The 25,470-nt window shown below is 49.6% G+C and overlaps 1 protein-coding gene across 4 annotated transcripts in view; it reads right to left on the reverse strand.

The window, feature by feature from the left end:
* Positions 1–7,292: 7,292 nt before the first annotated feature.
* Positions 7,293–25,470, reverse strand: part of DNAAF9 (dynein axonemal assembly factor 9) — a 162,265-nt gene continuing 144,087 nt past the window's right edge. For 3 of the 4 annotated variants that reach the window (XM_031004883.3, XM_031004884.3, XM_055372475.2), the window contains 7 exons: positions 22,028–22,114; positions 17,846–17,952; positions 17,404–17,478; positions 13,954–14,159; positions 13,165–13,230; positions 11,676–11,769; positions 7,293–10,632 (listed from right to left, as the gene is read on the reverse strand). In XM_031004883.3, the coding sequence (XP_030860743.3) occupies positions 10,520–10,632; positions 11,676–11,769; positions 13,165–13,230; positions 13,954–14,159; positions 17,404–17,478; positions 17,846–17,952; positions 22,028–22,114 (748 nt within the window). In that variant the 3' untranslated portion in view covers positions 7,293–10,519. The remainder of the gene's footprint in view (positions 10,633–11,675; positions 11,770–13,164; positions 13,231–13,953; positions 14,160–17,403; positions 17,479–17,845; positions 17,953–22,027; positions 22,115–25,470) is intronic. The other variant, XM_055372473.2, reaches the window with a different exon arrangement.

Below are 25,470 nucleotides of genomic sequence, written 5' to 3' on the forward strand. Positions count from 1 at the left end.
TTGCTTGAACCCGGCAGGTGGAAGTTGCAGTGAGCCGAGATCGTGCCACTGCACTCCAGCCCAGGCGACAGAGCGAGACTCCATCTCAAAAAAAAAAAAAAAAAATTCCCTTAAAGCCCCTTGCCCTCCGGGTGCTGCCTTATCCCTCAGCTACATTTAAGAGGAAGTTTCTCCAGAGCTCCATGCCCCTCCCGCTATGTCTCTTCAACCGACTCGTACCTGTCTTATCCCCACCACACCACTGAAACTGCTGAGACTCCATCTCAAAAACAAACAAAACAAAACAAAACAAAACACAAAAAGTAAACCAGGTGCGGTGGCACATACCTATAATCCCAGCTACTAGGGAGGATGAGATGGGAGGATCCCTTGAGCCCAGGAGTGTTGAGACCAGCTTGGGCAACATAGGGAGACCCACCCATCTCAAAACAAACAAAAAACCCAAAGGAATGTTAAAGGCAGATATCTCCATGGAGGCACTTCAGGCCTATGACGCCCTCCCGAAGCTCTCTTCTCCATCCTCCATCCTCCATTCCACTCAGGCTTTCTGGTCTAGCCTAATGGGCATCCCAGCCAGATACTCCCGACTCCCCTCTGCCTCCTTCCTCTCACCCCGGATGGCCAGATTTCACCGAGTCATTTTATTTCTTTGATTTTTATTTTGTTGAGGCAGAGTCTCACTCTGCCACCCAGGCTGGAGTGCAGTGGCACAAACACGGCTCACCGTAGCCTCGATCTCCTGGCCTCAGGCGATCATCCCACATCAGCTGGGACTACAGGTGTGCACCACTGTGCCTGGCTAATTTTTTTTTTTTTTTTTTTTTTGAGAGAAATGGGGTCTCACTCTGTCTCACAGGCTGGAGTGCAGCAATGCAATCTTGGCTCACTGCAACCTCCGTCTCCCAGGTTCAAGCGATTCTCCCGCCTCAGCCTCCCCAGGAGCTGGGATTACAGTCATGCACCACCATGCCTGGCTAATTTTTTTTTTTTTTTTTTTGAAACAGTTTTGCACTGTTGCCCAGGCTGGAGTGCAGTGGCGCCATCTCGGCTCACTGCAAGCTCCACCTCCTGGGTTCACGCCATTCTCCTGCCTCAGCCTCCCGAGTAGCTGGGACTACAGGCACCAGCCACCATGCCCGGCTAATTTTTTGTACTTTTAGTAGAGATGGGATTTCACCCTGTTAGCCAGGATGGTCTCAATTTCCTGACCTCGTGATCTGCCTGCCATGCCTGGCTAATTTTTGTATTTTTGGTAGAGGGGGTTTTGCCATGTTGGCTAGGCTGGTCTTGAACTCCTGGCCTCAGGTGATCCACTGCCTCGGCCTCCCAAAGTGCTGGGATTACAGGCATGAGCCACTGTGCCTGGCATTTTTTTTTTTTTTTAATTTTTGTGGAGATGGGGATCTCACCATGTTGCCCAGTCTGGTCTCAAGCTCCTGGGCTCAAGTGATCTTCCCCCCTCAGCCTCCCAAAGTGCTGGGATTACAGGTGTGAGCCACCATGCCCAGCCTTATTTTTATTTTTTTATATTTATTTATTCATTAAGACAGGGGCTTGCTGTGTCGCCCAGGCTGGAGTGCAGTGGTGAGACCACTGCTCACTGCAGCCCCAACCTCCCAGGTTCCCGCAATCTGCGCACTTCGGCCTCCCAAATTGCGATTACAGGCATGAGCCACGGCACTCAGCTGAGTCCTTTTATTTCTACCTCGGGTCTGCAGCATCCTGGCTGCCATAGCCTTCCTTGGACCCTTGGCAGGCATGGCTTCCCATACCTCGCAGCCAGCCGCTGTCTCTCAAGTCACTGGGATTTTACCAGCCTCTTGGGGCTCCCGCTGCCTTGACCAGTGTTCTCAGCCCCTGGCAGCCCTTCTCCAGCTGCAGCTGCTCCGCCTCCTCGCTGTTCCTGGGGAGGAGAGGTGCTGTTCCCACGCTATCTCTCTATGATTGAGGACTTGTCATCTGTAATGGTTAGTTATGGGAGCCCTATGTCCAGCTCTGAACCAGGCCAAGTGACTGGGCTCAGCTGCCCACTGAATCAACTGCCTGATACTCCCTGGTGGTCTAACTGGACCCCAACAACCATACCAGTCTCCTGTTCCCCTCCAAATATTTTTAATTTTTTTAGACAGGGTCTTTCTCTGTCACCCAGGCTGGATTACAGTGGCGCAATCACAGCTCACTGCAGCCTTGACCTCCTGGGCTCAACTCATCCTCCCACTTCAGCCTCCCAAGTAGGTGGGACTACAAGCAGGTGTCATCACGCCTGGCTAATTTTTTTATTTTCAACATTTTTGGAAAAGACGGCCTTGCTATGTTGCCCAGGCTGGTCCTGAACACCTGGCTTCAAGAGATCTCAATCTTTGTTTAGACTGTCTTCCCCCACCCCATAACTCTTCCCGTCCTGTCAGCTTTTGCTTTCTATCCATGGGAGCCCAGCATGAGACTGGTTGTCCTGGTAGTGCTGCAGGGTGCTGGGAGGGGGAACATAGCCTCCACTGGCCTCCTCTCTTTCCTGGGGGGCATCTCCAGGCCCCTTGGGTAGGTGGAAGGATAACCCTTTGGTGCTCAACAAACACAGCAAGAAGCCCTCTCTCAGTTGCCATCCACCCCTACTGAGAGAAGGATCCAGGCTACTATAACATAAGGGCATCCAGGAGGGCAAGGAGCCCCTGCCCTGCAGAGGGTCAACAAGGACCTGCTCCCCTCAGGATGGCATCTGTCTGCCCCGCCCCTCAGTCCATACTCACAGTCCAAAGCTAGCATGGGCAGGAGTGGGCTAGGGCTCTTGGCTCACTGATTCTAAGAGCTCATGAATTCCAGGCATACAGACTGTCAAGGTCTTGCGGCAGGCATGCAGCAGACCACTGGGCAGGAAGATTCTGGGGCTGCCCCACTGCCCTCCTGTCAGGCCTTTCTGCCCTCCACAGCCCAGCCTCTCACAACCAAACACTGGCTTCCTTCCCCACCCTCATCTACCCCCAGGCCCTACTCCATCAAAATCCCATCACCTGCTACCCAAGGAAGAATTCTACCTGGTGACCCTAAGGTTCTCTGGGTAGACTGTCACCTCCTGGCCATCCTCGGCCAATCTGTGTCCCTCATGTCTTCCTCACCCATGGCTCTCCCCGCTGGTCCCCATCCTGCTCAGGGGCCTGGATGTCACCATTGGGGGCTGATGTGGCCTGAGACCCCATCCAGGTCACCCTCCTCTCCAGCCCCAACTCCTCCCAGGAATTTGGAGGCACAGGGAAGAGAGAGCTGGTGGGGAGGCCCAGGGCGACACCCTGGAGCAAGACCTCCAGCCTCCTTAGATCTCTGATCACTGTTATCTATAAAACAAATAAGCTGGAATGGAGTTTTTGTAGCTAGAAAATTCCATGAATTTTGTCTCAAACTGAAATAATCTTATCAAACCATCTTTCCAGTTCCTGTTGTCCTTATTTCTCTATTTGTACATTCATCCAGGCATGAAATTTCAGAGTAGAGATGTAAAGTTTCTTAAACATGTCCAGTCATGAGAGGAAAACAAAAATCACACTTTATTGCTGCAGGAAAAGCAGTAGTAATTTGTGGGATAAAATGAAAATTATTCACACTTTATTTGGTTAATATATATATAAATATATTTTACAGATGTACAGTCATTTATGAGTAGGACATAAAATTTATTGAATCTGATGTAATTTTTTAAAAAGCCAAACTCTTTTAGCTGGTCAATTTAGGAATGCAGAGGCCTGGGAAAAACAGGAATAATTTGTGGATAAACAAATTTATTTTTCTTCAAATTTTTAGAGATGAAACAAAAAAAGTATTTGGATTTGTTTCAAAACGTTGGTTTTTTTCCACTTGGGCTTTTTCCACTTCTACCTCGAGGTAATCTCCTTAGCTGTTGCCTAGTTAGTCATGGTCTTGTCAATTGTTCCTTCAAAATGGCTCTCCAGTTGGTCCACTTCTCACCTCCACCCACGTGGAGCAGCAGCCCATTCCCCACATCACAGTCTATATGACCTTTCTTCTTTTTTTTTTTTTGAGATGGAGTATTGCTCTGTCGCCCAGGCTGGAGTGCAGTGGCACCATCTAGGCTCGCTGCAACGTCCGCCTCCCAGGTTCAAGCAATTCTCCTGCCTCAGCCTCCTGAGGAGCTGGGATTACAGGCACCTGCCACCACACCCAGCTAATTTTTGTATTTTTAGTAGAGACAGGGTTTCACCGTGTTGGTCAGGCTGGTCTTGAACCCCTGACCTCGTGATCCACCCGCCTTGGCCTCCCAAAGTGCTGGGATTACAGGTGTGAGCCACCACGCCTGGCCTTTTTTTTTTTTTTTTTTTTGAGATGAAGCCTCGCTCTGTCGCCCAGGCTGGAGTGTGATGGCACGATCTCGGCTCACTGCAACCTCCGCCTCCCGGGTTCAAGTGGTTCTCCTGCCTCGGCCCCCCCGAGTAGCTGGGATTACAGGCACCTGCCACCACGCCCGGCTAATTTTTGTATTTTTAGTAGAGACAGGGTTTCACCATGTTGGCCAGGCTGGTCTAGAACTCCTGACCTCAAGTGATGCGCCTGCCTTGGCCTCCCAAAGTGCTGGGATTACAGGTGTGAGGCACCGTGCCTGGCTCTTCATGACCTGTCTTTTTCTCTTCTTTTTTTTCTTTTTTTTTGACCTTTCTTTTGTTTAAGAAAAACAGATTCTCAAACAGGATCCCATGATCACTGGTATCCCTGGGTTGTGCTGAGGCACTATAAAACCAAACAATGGGCTGGGTGCAGTGGCTTACACCTGTAACATGGCACTTTGGGAGGCCAAGGCAGGAGGATGACTTGAGCCCAAGAGTTTGAAACCTGCCTGGGCAACATAGATAACATCTCTACAAAAAATGCAAAATTTGGCCCAGCATGGTGGTGTGCACCTGTAGTCCCAGCTATTCGGGAGGCTGAGTGGGGAGGATGACCTGAACCCAGGGAGGTTGAGGCTGCAGTGAGCCGTGATCTATACCCTAGGCTACAGAGTGAGACTCTGTTTAAAAAAAAAAAAGTAGGTTAGCTGGGTGAGGTGGCACATGCATGTAGTCCTAGCTACTCAAGAAGCTGAGATGGGAGATTACCTGAGCCCCAGGAGGTTGAGGCTGCAGTGAGCTATAATTGCACCACTGCACTCCAACCTGGACAACAGAGTGAGACTCTGTCTTAAAAAAAAAAAAGCCAGGTGTGGTGGCTTATGCCTGTAATCCCAGCAGTTTGGGAGGCTAAGGCTGGTGGATCACTTGAGGGTCAGGAGTTCAAGACCAGCCTTCTCAACATAGTGAAACCCCTCCTCTAGTAAAAATACAAAAAAAAAAAAAAAGTTGGGTGTGGTGGCATGTGCCTATAATCCCAGCTACCCGGGAGGCTGAGGCAGCAGAATCTCTTGAACCCAGGGGGTGGAGGTTGCAGTGAGCCGAGATCTCGCCGCTGCACTCCAGCCTGGGCGACAGAGCGAGACTGTCTTGAAAAAAAAAAAAAATCAAGTAGGTGTCTGACTTATCAGAAAAGCTCAGAAACTGCAGGGAGATGCGTAATGCTGGTTTAGGGGAGCAAGCCGTTCTGTGGGGGGCCCACCTCTCAGATGGGCCTGGTATGGAGACCCAAGGCCAGGCTAATCAGAAAACTCCATTCCTCCTGACCACTGTAATTATTCAGGGATGAGAATGTGATCCTTGCCTATGGGACCCTGGCGCTGCTGGTGGTGTAGGGGAAGCTTGCTGCGGGGGAAGAATGAAGCCACCGAAGATAGAGGGTTCTGATGACATACTAGTGCCTGGGCCTGGCTGACTTGTAGCTGGTACTGGTCTGGACTCCTGCAGAAACCAAGCTGATCTCTTTCTGTCATGGGCTGGAAGTGGGTCACATGGTCATGTCTTCTTTGGGTATAACTTTTCCCTAGAGTGTAGGATAGAGATTAACACTGGTGTTTCTCTGTGTTCCTTGGCGGGCTCTCTGATTTTCAGCAGCTCCACATGAGATCTGCTCTAAATCACTTTCCACAATCGACTCTGCCAGGATTCCCTGACTCTGGGGCTCCCACTCTGGTAAGCAGCACTAGGGTTTCAGTAGTCCCCTGTCCCTACTGAGAGCTCCAGGTGGAAGATGGGATCCTTTCCCCATCCTCAGGTTTCCTGGCCTCTAAGTCCCTCTGAGAGCCCTTCACCATTTACTGTCTCCCCATCGTTCTGGCAATTCCTAGGGGTTAATTCCCAAACCCTAGAGGTTTTGCCATAATGCAACCACAGGCGCTCCATCAAAGTTCAAACCCCGGCCTGCAGGATGGGGATGCCAGAGGCTCTGGGGAAGAGGTTGTGAAAGGGTAACACTGCCGCCAGCCCCCTCCCCCAAGCCTATCAGGCCCTTGCCGTGCTGATTTGCATTTGGTTTCCACAGGACTAATTTATCTCAAGGAACTTCCAAACCTAAGACCACCATCCCAATCACCTGAAGCTATCTGCGGAGGCTACACCCTTTCCCCCGGGCCAGCTTCCACATCTGCCCAGTGGGGCATTTCCCCTTGTCCCACCCAGCGACTGGTTGACAGGAAGCAGGGTGTCTATGGACTGGCGGCGGGCGCCCCTTTTCCTCACCTCCCTGCGCGGCCAGCGGGGGCCCGGGGTGTGGTCAGGTGGGAGGCCCGCGCCACGTGCGGCAGGAACCGCCTGGCGAGTGGAACCCGAGCTTGCACGGGGACAGCTGATGCCTTTCTGGTCGCTCCTCTAGAGCTCCGCGGGCTCCGGCAAACCTCCCCGTTAGAACTTGCGGTTCCAACGCGCAGCGCCAAATCTGTCCCTTACTTGACCCGTCAGCGCCTCCAGTCGTCGCCATGTATAAAGTAGGACCGAGGAGCCACCTCGCCAAGCTTTCACTGCGCGGAAACGCGCCCATCAGGCTGGAAAGGCGTGGTTCCTACTACAGCTCGGCCGCGGCAGGCTGGGGCCGAGAACCGGCACCCGTGCACGGCGGACTAAGACGAGGGTGAGGGACCCGGGTGGGCCGGGAGAGCCCCGTTCCCATAGCCGGCTTCCTTGAGCCCCTCCCCAAGTTCTGGGACTCCCCAAGTTCCCACCCCGCAAGCCAGTGTGGTTTCTTCAGATGAATTTTATTCTCCACGGGCTGCTCCGGCGTCTAGGGAGGGAGTGTGAGCTCCGAGGACTTCCCGCAGCATCCCCAGCAGAGGCGTCCAGGGGAGGCTGAGGGCCGGCCCCCGTCACCCCCGCCCCAGGAGCACACGGGACTGAGTGTATGGCACAGGCATCGTCTGGAGGCCTTGCTTGTTCAGTGATAGTTTATTGGTCCTTAGCATGACATCTCGATTACCAAGGTAAATTCACATACACAACTGCAGGTAAAAACATGTAAAATAATATAAAAATAAATTGAAGGCTACTTTTATATATTTACTGAATTAAGTAGTGTAATAAATACTATGATAAGCAAAAAGCTTCAATCACACAATTCAGTTTCACTGAAGTTACAGTAGTGTTTGTAAATACGAGTTTTAAAATTTAAGTTACAAATATTAAAGCACTGAAAAACTAGTATAAAAGTGAATTTTGGCACGTAAGTGAGCTCTTATGTCATTAGTATTTGACACCCTGGGACAATGAGGAAGCCAGTTCTCACCTACTTTTTTGAGGTACAACTATCCAACTAGATCAGCAACACGGCTGGAATACTTCGTAGTTTACAATCTTTGAATTGAACTTTTCCCTTTTGAGAAGCCCAAGGAGCAACCCAGAGCTTATTACTGTGCAAAAATTCTCCAAAATCCTAATAGAATTTAGGAGGGAACTTTTTCTTGCGACCTGAAGGGCCCAGGGCTCAGAGGGGCCGGCTCAACTCCTTGCCAACGGCCCTTCCCTAGGATAATAATCCCATTTCCTCCAATTTCTGTCTCCTTCTTCCAATCAAAAACAGAAAAATCCCATGTAAAAACATAAAATAACCCATAACTTCAGCGACTTCAACATTATCCCACACACTCTGGGTGATATAAACTGAAGCTACTAACAGGAAAGTTGGCAAAAAGCATGTAAGCCCCTGGAGGACTGCCTGTCCCTGGGAACCCACCCCCGCTGTCTTTGCTGGGTCCCTGGATCCACTTCTATGGTCAAAAGCAGTGTCATAGCCATTCCTTTGGAAACAGCAGAAGACCCTGCTCCTCCCACCTGGAGCTCCGCCTGGAGGAATCAAGTGGATACTGAATTTCACAGAACAGAGAGGCCTGGCAGGTTCCAGGAGGCATCCCCTGGCCTCAGTCCTCAAAGAGCTCACAGTGCACCACTGGTGTGCCTTATCAGTGGGGCAGAGCAAGTGGCCCCAGGAATGCCCTTTCGCCAGCTGCCCCTTCACGTTCCCGAGTAGGCTGAGGAGCATCGACACAGGCCTCAGCCAGTTTTGCCTTTTTGGCTTTGATGCTTCTTAACGTTTTGACTTTTTTCAATCACAGTTTCATATTCAAGTTGAGGTAATCACAGTTTTTTCTCTAAGAGGAGAGGAGCTGGGACAGTGGGGCAAGTTGGTGAGAGAGCATTTCTGTGAAGAGAAACCAAGACCACCACGTAGTACAGCCCCACATGGTGAGACCTGCTCTCATGGGCGGGCTCCGACCCCTCTTTAAAAACTCTTGTGCAGCAGACTGCCAGGCCAGTGCAGTCAGGAAATGGCTCAAGCTCCTAAAGCTAGAGCTTTCATTTAAAACTTCACAGCAGCCCACTTAGAGAAATGGCCTGTGGTTCCCACCCCCCAACCCCTTTTCTAAGGCTGCTCAAGTTTGAGTTTTTAAAAAGAGTTCGGTAGAGCTAAAGGAAGCTACAGTAACTCATTGCTTATTAATCAATTGCACTTAAGATCTATGTTATTGATTCTGAAGCAGAGGCAAGCCCTTGACGGACCCCAGCCTCTGGCCAGCCAGAAGTCAGGGGGCTCCCAGACTTAGGTTCCACAGTGGGGCCCTTGTCATCAGTGGCTTTTGGAGCTGGGACTGGAGCACGTGGGTCTTTTCAGAAGCCCTTCTTGATGCAAAATTTCTTATCAATGGTATCTGGAGTTTTGTTCATTTGGCTTCAAATTGTTTTTTTTTCTAATATATTTTACTGACAAGCCCTTGAGAGCTGCTTTGCTACTTGCATGCAGGCCTCTGTGTGACCAGGCACACAGACTACATGTGCTCCATCTTGTCTCTCCGCTGCTCCAGGGGCCTTGCTCAAAAACCCCCTATATTACTGGAAACTGCTGGTTTTACCTATGTGCTTCTTCCTAAGGCATGCAAAAAAAAATATATGTGAAATTCAGAAAACATTTACAGTTCAGGTAGCTGAGGCACTGAAGTCCTAAGAGACATCACCTAAATATCAGTGGCTGTGACTCCCCCGTCCCCCACACCAATTATGAAGGTCAGGCATGGGACACACTTGTAATTCCCCTCTGCTTTATGGTCCAGCTTAAAACAATGCCATTACAAGGAATTCTAACTCAGGTATTGCAATTATTTGAAATTCCCAATCCTCAGGAGCCACACAAGCCCAGGGCCAGCAACAACACTTTGGGGAGCGGGGGGATGAGTTTCCTGAAGTTTGTGGCTGAAAAGCAGGCCTTCCTTGGCAAGGCTTGTGGGAGGGCTGGGTGCTGGAGACTGACCCCACAAGTGATCAGCCACCAGCCCTAAGACTAACCAGCTGCAGGACGCCCCCTTCCACAGTGAGGTGAAGCCTCGCCAGGGGGCCTGAGCAGCAGGCTTGCTCTTGTCCCTACATTAGGACACCCGAATGGTGACAGGAGAGCTAAAGAACCACCCACAAGGGGAAAGGCTGATGTCAACTTAAGAGCCACACACCTCTGGAAAGCAACAAGCCTCTCCTTCAGTTTAGTCCAGAAGGGAAATCCCCTCATTCGTGAACACATTATTCATCTCAACCCAAGCTGCTGGCTCTGTGGACTGGGCCTGGGCAAGGCTGTGCTGCTCCTCCCAGGACTGGGCCCACGGCCAGTATGGCCAGCTCCTTCAGGGAAAGGGGCCTAGCGGGGGAGGCAGGCACTCCACTGGGGAAGATGGCTCTCATGGAGCAGCATCTGAGGCTTGAGGCCTGTCGTGGCCTCGCCTCCCAGACACGGCCACAGTTCAGGCAGCCAGGGTTCCTTCTAAGTCCCAGTAGCTCCTCTGTCTAATCCTAATGCTTCTCCCCAACCTCAAGAGCTCAAAGGAGATCCTGTTATCAGAAACCCAGAGCTCCTGGACTGCCAGTTGCACACGTAGACGGGCAGGCCCCATCTGCTCATCCTTGAGTATTCCCCCGACCCCCAAAATCAATGGTGCAGGTGATGCTCTTCAGCGCTATACAGGGAATAAAGACAACATGCACTCAAGCCAGCACACATAGGCCAAGGAGAACAAAGACAGCCCCTTAAGGGAGGGGCCTCCAGGAGAGCTGAGGTTAAGACACCCGTTCGTCCATCTCCAAGGTGGACATTCTGCAGGACGTACGGGCCCAGCCTTCCTCTAGGGCTTCAGCTCAAAGAGGTCATGATACTCCTGCTGTTCCAGCTCCTGGTTATACTTCTCAATTTCCCGGTTGGCTTCTTCCACGTAGTCATTCATGAACTGGTCCATGACTGGTATCTCATTAAGGAAGAGAGCTCTGAGCCTGGAGGACAAGGGAGGCTGCCTGAGCCCAGAGGGGCCTGTAGGCAGGTGAGGGGGGTTTGCTGAGGAAGTGAGTGTCTGGCCCATAGAGAGGGAACCTGATGGACTCTTTGTATATACTGGCAGCACCACAGCTACAAAGAATGCAATGGCTGTTGTCACAGGGATGTTAATGAGGTCCTAGAACTGAGCCCTTCAGCTTCAGCCCTATCCATCTTTTCACAGGTTAACTGTTGTAATTAGGCTGTCTTCGACTTGTAAATCGTGACTCTGATGATGACAGACTTCAGGATATCACCGCAGCTGCATCCAAACTATAACTCACAGGCTGGGCGCAGTGGCTCATGCCTGCCATACTAGCAATTTGGAGGGCTGAGGTAGACGGATCACTTGAGCCCAGGAGTTTGAGACCAGCCTGGGCAACATGGCGAGACCTCATCTCTAAGCTGGGCGTGGTGGCTCATGTCTGTAATCCCAGCACTTCAGGAGGCCGAGGCGGGAGGATCACCTGAGGTCAGGCGTTTGAGACCAGCCTGACCAACATGGAGAAACTCCGTTTCTACTAAAAATACAAAATTAGCCGGGCATGGCGGCAGGCGCCTGTAATCCCAGCTACTCGGGAGGCTGAGGCAGGAGAATCGCTTGAACCTGGGAGATGGAGGTTGCGGTGAGCTGAGATTGCGCCATTGCACTCCAGCCTGGGCAGCAAGAGTGAAACTCCATCTCCAGAAAAAAATTAAAACAAGACAAAACCAAAAAACTATAACCCACAGAGTCACATTAGCAATCACTCAATAAAGGAGCAATTTAACTTTAACAGCTTTAGAAACTGAAATGAAAAGTTCGCCCCTGAGGTTTGCCCCTGTGCATTCCTGACCCATCAGTGGACATGCAGAGTGCTCCTGGGGCTCAGATGCATGGCTCTGGCAGACAACCGCTTTACAGACAGGGTCACACACTCCCAGCCTCACTGCCCAGGTTCCACACAGGGACCACGCTGTTCCAAGGATACGTGGGTGAAAATCAGTTTTGTCACCAAAGAAGTTAACAAATTGGGTGCCATTATAAAAGTAGCCTGCAGGTAGGGGTTCCAAGTGGCGTTTTACCTGTAGGAAAAAAGAGACCTGTAATAATTATCTGACTACTTTCTATACTTCACTCACTCATTAAAACAAACAAGTCTGTTTCCCTAGCAAGACAGACTACTCTGCTATACAGAGGAGCAAGGAAGCTAACACCCCCAGCAAACCTCAAGCCCTGCCTGAGGTGGTTCCCCACCTCTCAGGTGAGGAGCTCTGGGAGGTCCTAGTGGGATGAAGTTCCCATGGTGCGCAGTGGTACTGATGTGCGAACACACTCTTTTATTTATTTATTTATTTTTTTGAGATAGAGTCTTGCTTTGTCGCCCAGGTTGGAGTGCAGTGGCGTGATCTTGGCTCACTGCAACCTCCGTCTCCTGGGTTCATGCAATTCTCCTGCCTCAGCCTCCCGAGTAGCTGGGATTACAGGCATGCGCCACCACGCCTGGCTAATTTTTGTATTTTTAGTAGAGACAGGGTTTCACCATATTGATCAGGCTGGTCTTCAACTCTTGACCTCAAGTGATCCACCCACCTCAGCCTCCCAAAGTGTTGGGATTACAGGCGTGAGCCACCACGCCCGGCCACAAACACACTATTGGCTGTTTCCCCCTCTCCTCTTTCATCCTCCTGTTTCCTATTTAGTGTCTCCTAGAATCACTTCCAAAATAAACTACCTGTACTTAACTCCTTGTTCACAGTTGGCTTTCAGGGGAACATGCATTATAAGGACTACCTTATGCCCACGTTGTCCTCCCCAGGAGCACCCAGGTTGTCCGGGCCTATAGGAGCTGTTTATGAAAGGGGCCTCCTCAAATCCAAAGCAGGGGCTCCTGGAGTCCCAGAATACTTTCCTGCCCCACCTGCTCATTACTGGCATCCTGGGGACCTAGACTCTGTGTCCTTTTTAGCTTTTTGTCCCCAAACCCCTCAGGAAAAGGCCCCAGTGAGCATGGCGACTGAGGCAGAGGCTGGGGGTTAGAGCCTGGAGGCTGGGAGGCTCATCAAGGGGGTCTCTCAATCAGTCTCTTATCCTGGCCTCAGGTTCCACAGCCTTCCTATGAGCAGCCTCTGGATCCAGACAGTTTTTGCCTGGGCTCTAGCTGGTTCATCTGTAACATAGGTCTTCTGCAGTTGCTTGAACAAGGTGCCAAGGCAGGGCCTCTGGTCATCAGCTTCTCCCACAAGTACTGGCTCTACTCAATCTGATGCCCAGGTCACACCAGAGGTCTCCTGCGCCCTCCTCACTGAGGCTGCAAAGGCCAGAATTCTGTACGCAGCTTCCCTCTGTGGCCTGGGAGAAGCAAGACCTCCAGCATGTCCTACAAACAGCTCCTCACTCAGAGAATCCAAAATACAGAGCTAGGCAAGCCGAGGACAGCCCTGGGCCACCGAGGGGAGAAGCCAGGGCAAGGCACTCACGTGGATGCTCCTGATCTCCTGTTGCGTCAGCATCCCCCTGGTCTTCAGGGCTTTCCTCTGAGGCTTCTACAGAGATGGGGAGTGGAGGGTCAGGTCCCAGCAGAACTCATGGAGTGCATGGGCAGGGGAGGGCTCTGGGCTCTATTACACGACTAAGATCTCAGCAGTGGGGAAAGCACGTGCGCTGTGGCCTGGATATATAATATTCTGTCTAGTCTGCTCTTTGAGAAAACCACTTTCCCATCACAGAGCCCTGTGAGCCAGCAGGAAACAAGCAGCACAGGACAGCCCAGTGTTTTCGTAAATGGGAATGGTCGTGCCTCTTTGTAGATTCTTATCCCTAAACCCTACCAATGAGAGGCAGACAAACGGGCAGTCCAAGGCCCCACAGTCAAGAACCATTTAGAAGCTTATCCAAGTGAGGTGGCCCATCCCTCAGCATAAAGACAGGTCCCTAGTGAGCATCTGCAGAAGAGCCAGGCCCCAGCTAACTCTATTCCCAGAGTTCTAGGATGAACTAAACCCCCAAGGCTGTGCTACAAGTCTTAGCACTCAAACCTTGCAGAGAACCTGGCTCACAAAGCAAACTACATAGCAGGCCTGCCTGGAGTTTGCTCTGAGTGGCTTCCTCCCTCTCTCAAAGTGTCCCTGCAAGTGCTGGCTGGGCCAGGGAGAGGAAGCCCAGTGGGGAGGCATCAGAGAGGCAGTGGCGGGGCTCCTCAGGGCCAACAGCAGCTCTGAGGTGTCTAGTCACATCTGTGTCAGGTCTGTCTGGGCTCTGGAAACCACCTGCTTAGCTGACTGCCGCAGCCAGTCCTTGATGCTGTCTTCCTTCAGGGAGCAGCCGATGAACACAAGGTAGCACTCCTGCTGCCCGCTGCTGTCTTGAGATACGCTTTTGGAGTCTGGTGGTGGTGTGGGTCCTTCCAAAACTGGCATGATGCTCAAGGAGTTGGCCAGTGTGTTGTAGCAGACCTCCATGGTCCTCTCAGAGTCTGTAAGGAGAATACACATTAGTCCCTGAGAGCCTGCCTTGAAAGGATACAGCTATGCTAAGACTGTGACAATGCAGATGGTTGGGATAGATTCATGAGAAAATGCAAGAGACAGAACTGATGTGACTGGTGACAGCTTAGAAAGGATGGAGTAGGTGGGCACAGTGGCTCATGCTTGTGGTCCCAGCTACTCAGGAGGCTGAGGCAGGAGGAGCACTTGAGCCCAGGAATTCAAGGCTGCAGTGAGCTGAGATTGCGCCACTGTACTCCAGCCTGGGTGACAGAGGGAGACCCCATTTTGTTTTGTTTTTTAAAAAGGAAAAGAAAGGATGGAGTAAGAGAGAGAGACAGAGAGGAACAAAATAAGTTTCTGGCTTGGCTGATCTGGGTGATCAGGTGGACACTATTATCCCAGAAGGGAAACACAAGAGAAAAAAAAGGTTTATAGGTGGGAGAAGAGGAAGAGTTTGACTCTGCACTTGTGGCATTTGAAAGTCTCTAAGACCCTGAGCGTGAGACATCCACATAGTCCCTGGTGGTTGCCGGAGTAGCCGTTATGGAAGAGGTGGTTGAGGAAAAGCAAAGAAACCCCCTTGGTAGAAGTGGGGGGCTCTCAGCAGAGGCCTCAGAGGCCAAGGGAGGAGGGCACAGCCAACAGTACAACAAAAGAATTAGCTGGGTGTGATGGTGTGTTCCTGTAGTCCCAGTTACTTGGGAGGCTGGGGTGGGCAGTGACCTAGGATTGCACTACTGCACTCCAGCCTGGGCAACAGAGCAAGACCCTGTCTCAAAAACAAAACAAAACAGACAAAAAAACAGTACAGCAGTGTTGCACGAAGGTCACACAGATGAGAATGGGAAAAAGTGCTACATGCTAAGGAGATGAGGGCTACGAGTGACTGGAGACCCAAGAAGTGGGCAAGGGCTCCCTGAAAGGCAGGATGAGAAAGGATCCGGAAAAAAGAGAGGTTAAATTTGAACAAAAAAAGAGTCAATAGCAGATCTAAATAAACAAGAGGCTGGGTGTGGTGGCTAATACCTTAATTCCAGCACTTTGGGAGGCCGAGGCAGGAGGATCACTTGAGCCCGGGAATTCGAGACCAGCCTGGGCAACATAGGGAGACCTTGTCTCCACAAAAAAGAAAAAAAATCAGCCAGGCATGGTGGTTCACGCCTATAGTCCCAGCTACTTGGGAGGCTGAGGTAGGATGATCGCTTGAGCCTGGGAGGTCAAGGATGCAGTGAGCCGAGATCAAACCACTATACTCTGGATTAGGTGACAAAGTGAGACATTGTCTCAAAAAATAAAAAGAAGAAAGAAATAAAAATATTTATTTATTTATTTTATTGAGACGGAGTTTCACTCTGTCGCCCAGGCTGGAGTGCAGTGGCACAATCTCGGCTCACTGCAACCGCCGCCTCCTGGGTTCAAGTGATTCTCCTACCTCAGCCTCCCAAGTAGCTGGGATTAAAGGCATGTGCCACCATGCCTGGCTAATTTTTTTTTTCGAGACAGGGTTTCGCTCTTGTTGCCCAAGCTGGAGTGCAGTGGTACAATCTTGGCTCACTACAACCTCCATCTCCCAGGTTCAAGTGATTCTCCTGTCTCACCCTCCCAAGTAGCTGGGATTACAGGTGTCCGCCAAGACACCCAGCTAATTTTGTATTTTTAGTAGAGACAGGGTTTCACCATGTTGGTCAGACTGGTCTCAAACTGCTGGCCTCAAATGATCTGCCTGCCTTGGCCTCCCAAAGTGCTGGAATTACAGGTGTGAGCCACCGAGCCTGGCCTAATTTTTTTTATTTTTAGTAGAGATGGGGTTTCACCATATTGGCCAGGCTGGTCTCAAACTCCTGACCTCAAGTGATCCTCTTGCCTCGGCCTCCCAAAGTGCTGGGATTACAGGCGTGAGCCACTGCACCCGGCCAAAAAAGAAATAAAAATAAAGAAGAAAAGGAGGTGATGGGTGAGAGGGAAAAACAAAAGTACCAAGACCTCTGAAGCAGCAGGGGCTGGCTGTTGGAGCCTGAGATCAGTGGGCTTGGGTGTGGGGCCGAAGTTTCTGATTTGATCACATAAATCAAGCAAAAGCTATGAGCTAAGGACCCATGTCATTCTCCCATCTGAACCACGATGGTTCTATGCTTGAAGCCCTCAGTGGTCCCCTATAGCAGAAACTGATAGCTGCCGACCCCCCATATTGTCTCCCTCTTCTTCCAATACCAATACCCCATGGGTGATGGGTCCAGAAAGGCACAGCAAAATCCAATGAGAGAAGTCGGCAGAGAAACTGGGGGAGGCGCTGCACTGACAAAGGCACCCACAGGAAGAGCCAGCCTCTCCTCACTGGCTGGATGCAGTGTCTGGCTTTGACACCCAGACCTGTAGCACCACTTGGCAACCATAAGGGGCAGGAACCTGAAAGACAAGCTGACACACCAAGAAGGGGAGGACACGAAGACATACATCACCTGCGTCCTCAGTGGCCTTGCTCTGCTGCTTGAGCACCTCACTTGTTATACAGCCAACATCTGCTAGCTGAGTGGGGGTTCTCTGTGATAACAGCTGAAGACACCCTAACAGACGCACTCCCTCTCTCCCTACTCCCAGGCTCCAGTTACGGTAAATGCTTTTTGGTTCCTGAAATGTGTCTTTTCTGCCTCTGGATTATAGCAAATGCTATTTCCTTCCCCTGGAATACTGTACCTTTCCTCAACATTGAGTTGACTGACTCCTACTGGTTTTGAGGCCTTCTCTGATGCCCACTCCAGGACAGCAAGGGCTCCAGAGGTCTAAACTGATCCTCAGGCCTACTAGTCAGAAGAGAGGAGAAGGCAAACAGAAGCTCAAAGACTTTGGTCAGAAATGGATCTAGAGCTGAAGAGCTCAGCACTGGGGCAGCTCCTGGTTTTAGGTCTAGAGGAGGCCATGACTGGCTCAAGAGGTGTGGAGTGTAAGGCTCTGAACAAGAAGGTCAAAAAGCTGTAAGAAGAGCCCCTGAGCAGGTCATCCAGGAGAGGAGGGCAAACCTCTGCCATGGAACAGGAGGACCCAGACTAAGTAGGCCCTTGGCGGAGAGGGGTGATGGACAAGCCTGATGGCGTGAAGGCCCAGGGTGGGGAAGGTTTCTGAGAGTCTGAGCAGCATCAGTGGTCTGCAGAGCACCAGCAGAGGCTCTGAACTCACATCATGAGATGCAAGCACTCCATGGTGTAGAGCTCCCAAATCCCAGCCCCTGGTTACCTGAAAACTTCACTTTGCCCAGGATGTGGTAGATGTTTCCGGAGAAGGGACTTGGCTTGATGGAGGACTGAATTGCTGGTGGAGGAAGAGGACAGGGCTGTCACCCACATGGAGGCACAGGCCAAATTCAGGACAGCACAGCTGGGGGTTTTAGGGACTGGGGAGGGACCATACGCCAGGGTCTAGGGTTCACAGGTTCTACCCGCCACACCCTGTTGCTCCCCTGTGGCTCTGCCACTGTTCCCAGGGGAGGGAAAACCCTTTCACTGGAGTGGAGACCAAATTGTGTGACCACCTACAATCCTCAAATCCCTCTGTCTACTTTTGGTTTCAAAAGGTAAGAAGACATACAGCACATAGAATACTGAAATGGTACCAGGAGGCAGAATTAACTCTGGGACACCCTTTTTCCAGTGTCTGGGACATCTCAGTCAAGGCTTACCTTTACATTTGGCCACAAAGCGAGTCTTCTCCAAGGGACGGCCAAACCATACGCAGATCTGAACCATTAGGGGATAGACTGATCCAGCATTCAATTTACCTTCATACCTTAAAAGGTTTAAAAAATTTTAAGTACAAATATTTGAATTCTCCCTTACTTCTATGCCATTTTGCACACAAAAACTTGTTTAAATATGTATATGCCTCTTTCATTTTGAGACTGGGAAGCATGACTGCCCAGTTAAATCAGGAGCTGAGGAAGAAGGTTTTACCTAACCTTAGACTAGCAGTTCCTTGATGTCAAAGACCTGTGTACCTCTGAAGCCTCCCAGTCCCCATCTGAGTTTGGGAGTCCTTCCTGGTACGGTGGGGGGCTCTTGCTCAGGATGCCCTCCCATTTCTCTCTCTTTTTTTTTGAGACAAGGTCTCCCTCTGTTTCCCAGGCTGGAGTGCAGTGGTGCGATCTTGGCTCCCTGCTATCTCCGCCTCCTGGGTTCAAGCAATTCTCCTGCCTCAGCCTCCTGAGTAGCTGGGATCACAGGCGTGTGCGCCACCACACCCAGCTAATTTTTGTATTGTTTGTAGAGACGAGGTTTCACCATGTTGGCCAGGCTGGTCTCAAACTCCTGGCCTCAAGTGATCTGCCCACCTGAACTTCCCAAAGTGCTAGGATTACAGGTGTAAGCCACCACACCTGGTCTTGCTCCCATTTCTTTAAGGGCTCCAACTATGCCCTGCCATTTTGTTGCAGGCAGCATAACAGGTTGTACATATAGATGTGTACACCTGTCAGAAGGAACTGGGGCATCTCTGCTCTATTTTCTTTGAGACAGGGTCTTGCTCAGGCTGGAGTGCAGTGGTGTGATCATAGCTCATTACAGCCTTGACATCTCAGGCTCAAGTGATCCTCCCAGCTCAGCTTCTTGAGTAGTTGCTACGACATATGCCACCATGCCCAACTAATTTTGATTTTTTATTAGAGACAAGGTCTCACTATGCTGCCCAGGCTGGTCTTGAACTCCTGGCCTCAAGTGATCCTCCCTCCACAGCCTCCCAAGGTGCTGGGATTATAGCCATGAGTCACTGTGCCTAGCCTGTTTCCTTTAATTAATTAATTAATTTTATTTCATTTTTTTGAGATGGTGTCTCGCTCTGTCACCCAGGCTGGAGTGCAGTGGCGCGATCTCGGCTCACTGCAACCTCCACCTCCCAGGTTCAAGCAATTCTCCCCCTCAGCCTCCCGAGTAGCTGGGATTACAGGTGCCCACCACCACGCCTGGCTAATTTTTGTATTTTTAATAGAGATGGGGTTTCACCATGTTGGCCAGGCTGGTCTTGAACTCCTGACCTCGTGATCCACCCACCTTGGCCTCCCAAAGTGCTGGGATTACAGGCGTGAGCCACCGCACCTGCCCGTTTCCTTTATTTTAAAACAGCACTGCAATTTTAATTTTAAATTGTTGAAAGTATCTTATTCTTCTTAATTTCTTTAAAGTAAGGTAGTAGGCATAAGATTTTTGCAAGACTGACCTGTCTTCTCCCCATCCAAACAAGTCATTTTGGAGACTGGGGGTTTCTCTGGCCTCTGGCTTCTGTGGTACCTGAATCCTTAGGGGAATTTGCAGGGGCTAAGGGAAGGCAGCAAGGTTTCTGCCCAAACTAGAAACAAGCTGTTCTACCAGAAAATGTGGAAGGAGGGTGGATGGGAACAGAGAAGGATATGGGAGGGAAGTGGCAGAGAATGTGTGCACAGCACAGAGCGGAGCACATCCTGGAACTAAAGCCCATTCACTCTGAGGTGGTGGCTCTGACCCACGTGGGAGGGGAGTAATATATAGAGATGAGTAGGAGACTGATGACTGCCATCTTGTTAAAGATGAAATTATCTGATTCCTAGAAATGGACTTAGGAGGGGGCCTGAAAGAGAATTTTGGGGTCCCTCCATCTCTGATTCTCTATAAGGACTGATCTTCCTGATGAGGAAAAAGTTCACATTCTTTTTTTTTTTTTTTTTTTTTGAGAAGGAGTTTTGCTCTTGTTGCCCAGGCTGGAGTGCAGTGGTGCGATCTCAGCTTGCTGCAAGCTTCGCCTCCCGGGTTCACGCCATTCTCCTGCCTCAGCCTCCCAAGTAGCTGGGACTACAGGTGCCCGCCACCATGCCCGGCTAACTTTTGTATTTTTAATAGAGACGGGGTTTCACCATGTTGGCCAGGCTGATCTTGAACTCCTGACCTCATGGTCCACCTGCCTTGGCCTCCCAAAGTGCTGGGATTACAGGTGTGAGCCACCACATCCGGCCAGATTCACAGTCTTCTAATGGGCCCCTCTTATCCTACTCTCTCCTGGATTAGTCTGCCTCCAGGTGTCTGGGCCCTGAGCTAGGTTCTTGTGCATGAGTCAGTAAGGACTGGAGAACAGCACTTCTCTAGGCACCTGGTGGTGATTACAGGAGCCTCATGACCCAGAGGTTCAGGAAGCAAGAGTCAGTGGCTGTAGCCACTGGAAAGAAGGTTCCCCCAGAAGCTCCATTTGTTTATTTTTAGCTAAGATATCATTATCTTGTTCAGACATAAGAAATGACCCACTTACTCACTGTTTAAGTATGACGTGATTCAAATCAGAGATTCCTTCTAAGAATATGCCTGAAAACCTTTAATTTTACATACTGACCCTCTGGGATTTTTTTGGTTTTGTTTTTTACAGCATAGCAGATCTTTTTTTTTTTTTTTTTTTTTTTTTTGAGACGGAGTCTCGCTCTGTCGCCCAAGCTGGAGTGCAGTGGCGCGATCTCAGCTCACTGCAAGCTCCACCTCCCAGCTTCATGCCATTCTCCTGCCTCAGCCTCCCAAGTAGCTGGGACTACAGGCATCCACCACCACGCCTGGCTAATTTTTGTATTTTTAATAGAGATGGGGTTTCACCATGTTGGCCAGGCTGGTCTTGAACTCCTGACCTCGTGATCCACCCACCTTGGCCTCCCAAAGTGCTGGGATTACAGGCGTGAGCCACCGAGCCTGGCCAGATCATTTTTTGTTATGAAAAAAGTTGGTGGTGTAAGGGGTGGTATGGAGGATGTAGAGAGGTGCTTGGGAAAAGTGAGTAAGAGTAACAAAGATAATCCAAATAAACATGAGAGATTAATTCTGGCCAAGCTTTAACAATGGTCTTCCCCTAAACCTTCAACAGAGCAGAAACAAATTGTCCATTCTATACAGGAATAAGTGCAGCATGATGCCTAAGAGAAAAAGCTCTGAGCCATTCAACCTGGGTTTGAAATCCAGTTCTTTCATCTACTAAGCTATAAATTGTCAAGTCATTAACTCTTTGCTGCCCCTGGTACCTTATCTGTAAAATGATAAAATAACGGAATCCACTTCACAGGATTGGTGTAAATGAGACAACACAAACAAAGCTCTCACAACAGCACTGTTCAACAGAGCCTTCTGGGGCAATGGAAATGTTCTAGATCTGCACTGTTGGACACGGTAGCTGCCAGCCACAGGAAGCTATGAAGCACTTGAAATGTGGCTGTGTGGCTGAAAGACTGAATTATAAATTTTGATTTTTATTAATTTACATTTCATTAAATAGCCATGTGGCTAGGAGCTGCCATATAGAGAGTGGAGTCTTAGAACAATAGCTAGCACACACAGTAAATGTTCCAGTGTGTTGGTATTAGTATGATTACAGTAACTTTGCAGCACACTCTCTCCTTTGTCCTCTTCTCCTCTGGAGAGGTCCACAGGCTGTGCAGCATCCTACAGAGAACATTCCCTAGGCCATATGAGCAGGGAACCCAGCAGATGGGAACCCTAGAGGACTGACTGACAGTATTGTCAGAAGCGAGTCTCACCTGGGAAAGTTATAGCTCCTTGGTTCTGTGCCAGGCACTTTGCCCTCAGTAGGGGCTGGAGGAACACAGGGCACAGCGGTGCTTGCTGCCTACAGGATGATTCCCTAAATTGAAACATCTGAGAAGGCTCCCAGTTTGGAGCCCAAGAGGTGGAGCACTGGGCTCCTGGCAAGGCCAGCAGCTGCCGGACAGGCAGGCCGTGCCAGCTGCCATGTGTCACCCTTGCAAACCACATCTGGTATTTTCACCTTCTCCCTTTTTTTTTCTGTAAATAAATAAATCATTGGGTTTACAAAAAAATCTTAGTTATTTTTCAATGATGATACTTGCCAGCCAGGATACATTAAATATCGAGATCGTAGCATCTCAGGACTTGAAAAACTGTTTTCTGAGAGAATCAGCTCAATGTCTTCATTCCTTTGAAAACACACAGAAAAGACCTAGATTAATTAGGACTGTCAATCTCTTTTTTTTTTTTCTTGAGACGGAGTCTCGCTCTGTCGCCAGGCTGGAGTGCAGTGGCGCAATCTTGGCTCATTGCAACCTCCGCTTCCCGGGTTCAAGTGATTCTCCTGCCTCAGCCTCCCGAGTAGCGGGGACTACAGGCATGTACCACCATACCCAGGTAATTTTTGTACTTTCAGTAGGGACGGGGTTTCACCATGTTGGCCAGGATGGTCTCAATCTCCTGACCTCATGATCCGCCTGCCTCGGCCTCCCAAAGTGTTGGGATTACAGGCGTGAGCCACCGAGCCCGGCCAGGACTGTCTTTACCTGCACGTTTTGTTTATTCTTCATGTCCCCTAAATACATACAAGCATTTTTTGTTTTTTTCTGCCAAACCAAATGAAAATTAGCTGTACTCATCATGATATTTTACCCCTAAATACTTCAGTATGCATCTCCCAAGAACAAGGACATTCTCTTACAGAACTATGATATCATGATCATCACATCCAAGGAATTTACTGGCTCCCAGCAATCACCTGGGAGCTTGTTAGAAATGCAGAACCTCAGGCCCCAGCCCAGATGTACTGAACCAGAAACTAATTTTCAACAAGATCTCCACTAGAGATGCATACGCACAACAAAGCTGGAGAAGCACGAACATACATCCACTTTCAAATTTCCCTTTTGGTGGGGGAGGGTCCACAATCCAATCAAGAATCATTCATTAGGCCGGGCGCGATGGCTCATGTCTGTAATCCCAGCACTTTGGGAGGCCGAGGCAGGCGGATCACCTGGGGTAAGGAGTTCAAGACCAGCCTGGCCAACATGGCGAAACCCCATCTCTACTAAAAAAATACAAAAATTAGCTGGGCGTGGTGGCACGCGCCTGTATCCCAGCTACTTAGGAGGCCGAGGCAGGAGAATCACTTGAACCCAGGAGGTGGAGAGGTGGAGGTTGCAGTGAGACGAGATCGCGCCACTGCACTCCAGCTTGGGTGACAGAGTGTGACTCTGTCTCAAAAAAAAAAGGACTATGTTCAAAAGTTACTTGAATTAAATACTTTGGTGTGGTTGTTATTACTTTGATATACAGATACATTCCTTTTTTTTTTTTTTTAATTTTGAGACGGAGTTTCGCTCTTGTTGCCCAGGCTGGAGTGAAATGGCATGATCTCGTCTCACTGCAACCTCCGCCTCCTGAGTTCAAGCGATTCTCCTGCCTCAGCCTCCCAAGTAGCACCCACCACCACGCCCTGCTAATTTTTGTATTTTTTAAATAGAGACAGGGTTTCGCCATGTTGGCCAGGCTGATCTTGAACTCCTGACCCCAGGTGATCCGCCTGCCTCAGCCTCCTAAAGCGCTGGGATTACAGGCGTGAGGCACTGCACCCGGCCTAAATTTACAATCTTTATTCTCCTTTAACCTGGAACAGTTCCTCTATCTTTTGGTTTGTTTGATTCTCATGGTGTTGATATTTAAGAGTACATGTCAGAGCTTTTGTGTCCCACACTTGGATTTGTCTGTTTCTAATTCTCATAATTAGATTCAGGTTATGCATATTTTGAGATTAATACCCAGGTGGTGTTGCATCCTTCCCACTGCATCACATCAAGGAGGTACAGGGTATCAGTTTGTCCCATTACTGGTCTCACTGAGTTTAATCGTTTGTTCAACATAGGTATACCAGACCTTTCCATTGTAAAGTATTTTTCCCTCTTTGTAAGGAGTCAGTAGTCTATGGAGTGGTACTTTACACAGTACAGGACTAGTAATATTATTTTTCTTCAACAGTCTTTCACCTAGTGCTTTTAGCATTCATTGATCGTTCCCTAAATCAAATACTGTATTAGACTGAAGGTTACAAAATGATTATTTTCTAGTTCTTCTTTTTTTTTTGAGATGGTTGAGATGGAGTCTTGCTCTGTCACCCAGGCTGGAGTGCAGTGGCACGGTCTCGGCCCACTGCAAGCTCCGCCTCCCAGGTTTACGCCGTTCTCCTGCCTCAGCCTCCTGAGTAGCTGGGACTACAGGTGCCCGCCACCACGCCTGGCTAATTTTTTGTATTTTTAGTAGAGATGGGGTTTCACCATGTTAGCCAGGATGGTCTCGATCTCCTGACCTTGTGATCTGCCCGCCTCGGCCTCCCAAAGTGCTGGGATTACTGGCCTGAGCCACCACGCTCGGCTGATTATTTTCTAGTTCTATCAAACCTTATTTACTTGGTATTCTTCTACAAAGGGCTTTGCTATCCTGCCCCCTTCCACCTTTTTTTTTTTTTTGAGATGGAGTTTCGCTCTTGTTGCCTAGGCTAGAGTGCAATGGTGCAATCTCGGCTCACTGCAAGCTCTGCCTCCTGGGTTCAAGCCATTCTCCTGCCTCAGCCTCCTGAGTAACTGGAATCACAGGCATGCGCTACCATGCCCGGCTAATTTTGTATTTTTAATAGAGATGGGGTTTTGCCATATTGGTCAGGCTGATTTCGAACTCCCGACCTCAGGTGATCTGCCTGCCTCGGCCTCCCAAAGTGCTGGGATTACAGGTGTGAGCCACCGTGCCTGGCCCCACTTTTGTTTTTGAGGATCACTGTGGACCCACATTTTATTCCGTGTGTTGTAATCCATAGTTCCAGTATTATCATGGTTCTTTCTTATCCCCAAATTGTCCCAAATTAGACTAGCAGGAACTTCTTAAGCTACTTCCCATATCCTTCTGACACATCTCCACTAATCTTTGAGTACTTCCTTGCTTTATTGGCATAAAATGGACCAGGCTCACCTTGTACTTTCCTTGACCTAGGCATGCAGTCAGCTAATTCTCCAAGGAGTCCTGGTACCTTGTAGTGGGGACTGGTACTTAGAAACCAAGATACAGAGGTAAGCGTATTTGCTGCAACTGTGGTATTACTATTCTGGTCCCTTTCAAAGGAAAATGGTAGGAAATATACATTTTTAAAAATAATGAATTTATATTGAATCTCCAATTCAAATCAACATTTGATCTTTGGGAGGCTCAGGTGGGTGGATCACTTGAGGCCAGGAGTTCAACACCAGCCTGGCCAACATGGTGAAACCCTGCCACTACTAAGAATAGAAAAATTAGTCGGGTATGGTGGTGTGCACTTGTAATCCCAGCTACTAGGGAGGCTGGGGCAGGAGAATCACTTGAATCCAGGAGGTGGAGGTTGCAGTGAGCTGAGATCATGTCACGGCACTCCAGCCTGGGTGACAGAGCAAGACTCTGTCTAAATAAAATAAAATAAATATTTGAAGGGTTTTTCTTCATCTTCCCCATTTCATATTCATAATCTCCTCTCTTCAATCAG

This window comes from Gorilla gorilla, chromosome 21 (assembly GCF_029281585.2).
Source record: "Gorilla gorilla gorilla isolate KB3781 chromosome 21, NHGRI_mGorGor1-v2.1_pri, whole genome shotgun sequence".
NCBI lineage: Eukaryota > Metazoa > Chordata > Mammalia > Primates > Hominidae > Gorilla > Gorilla gorilla.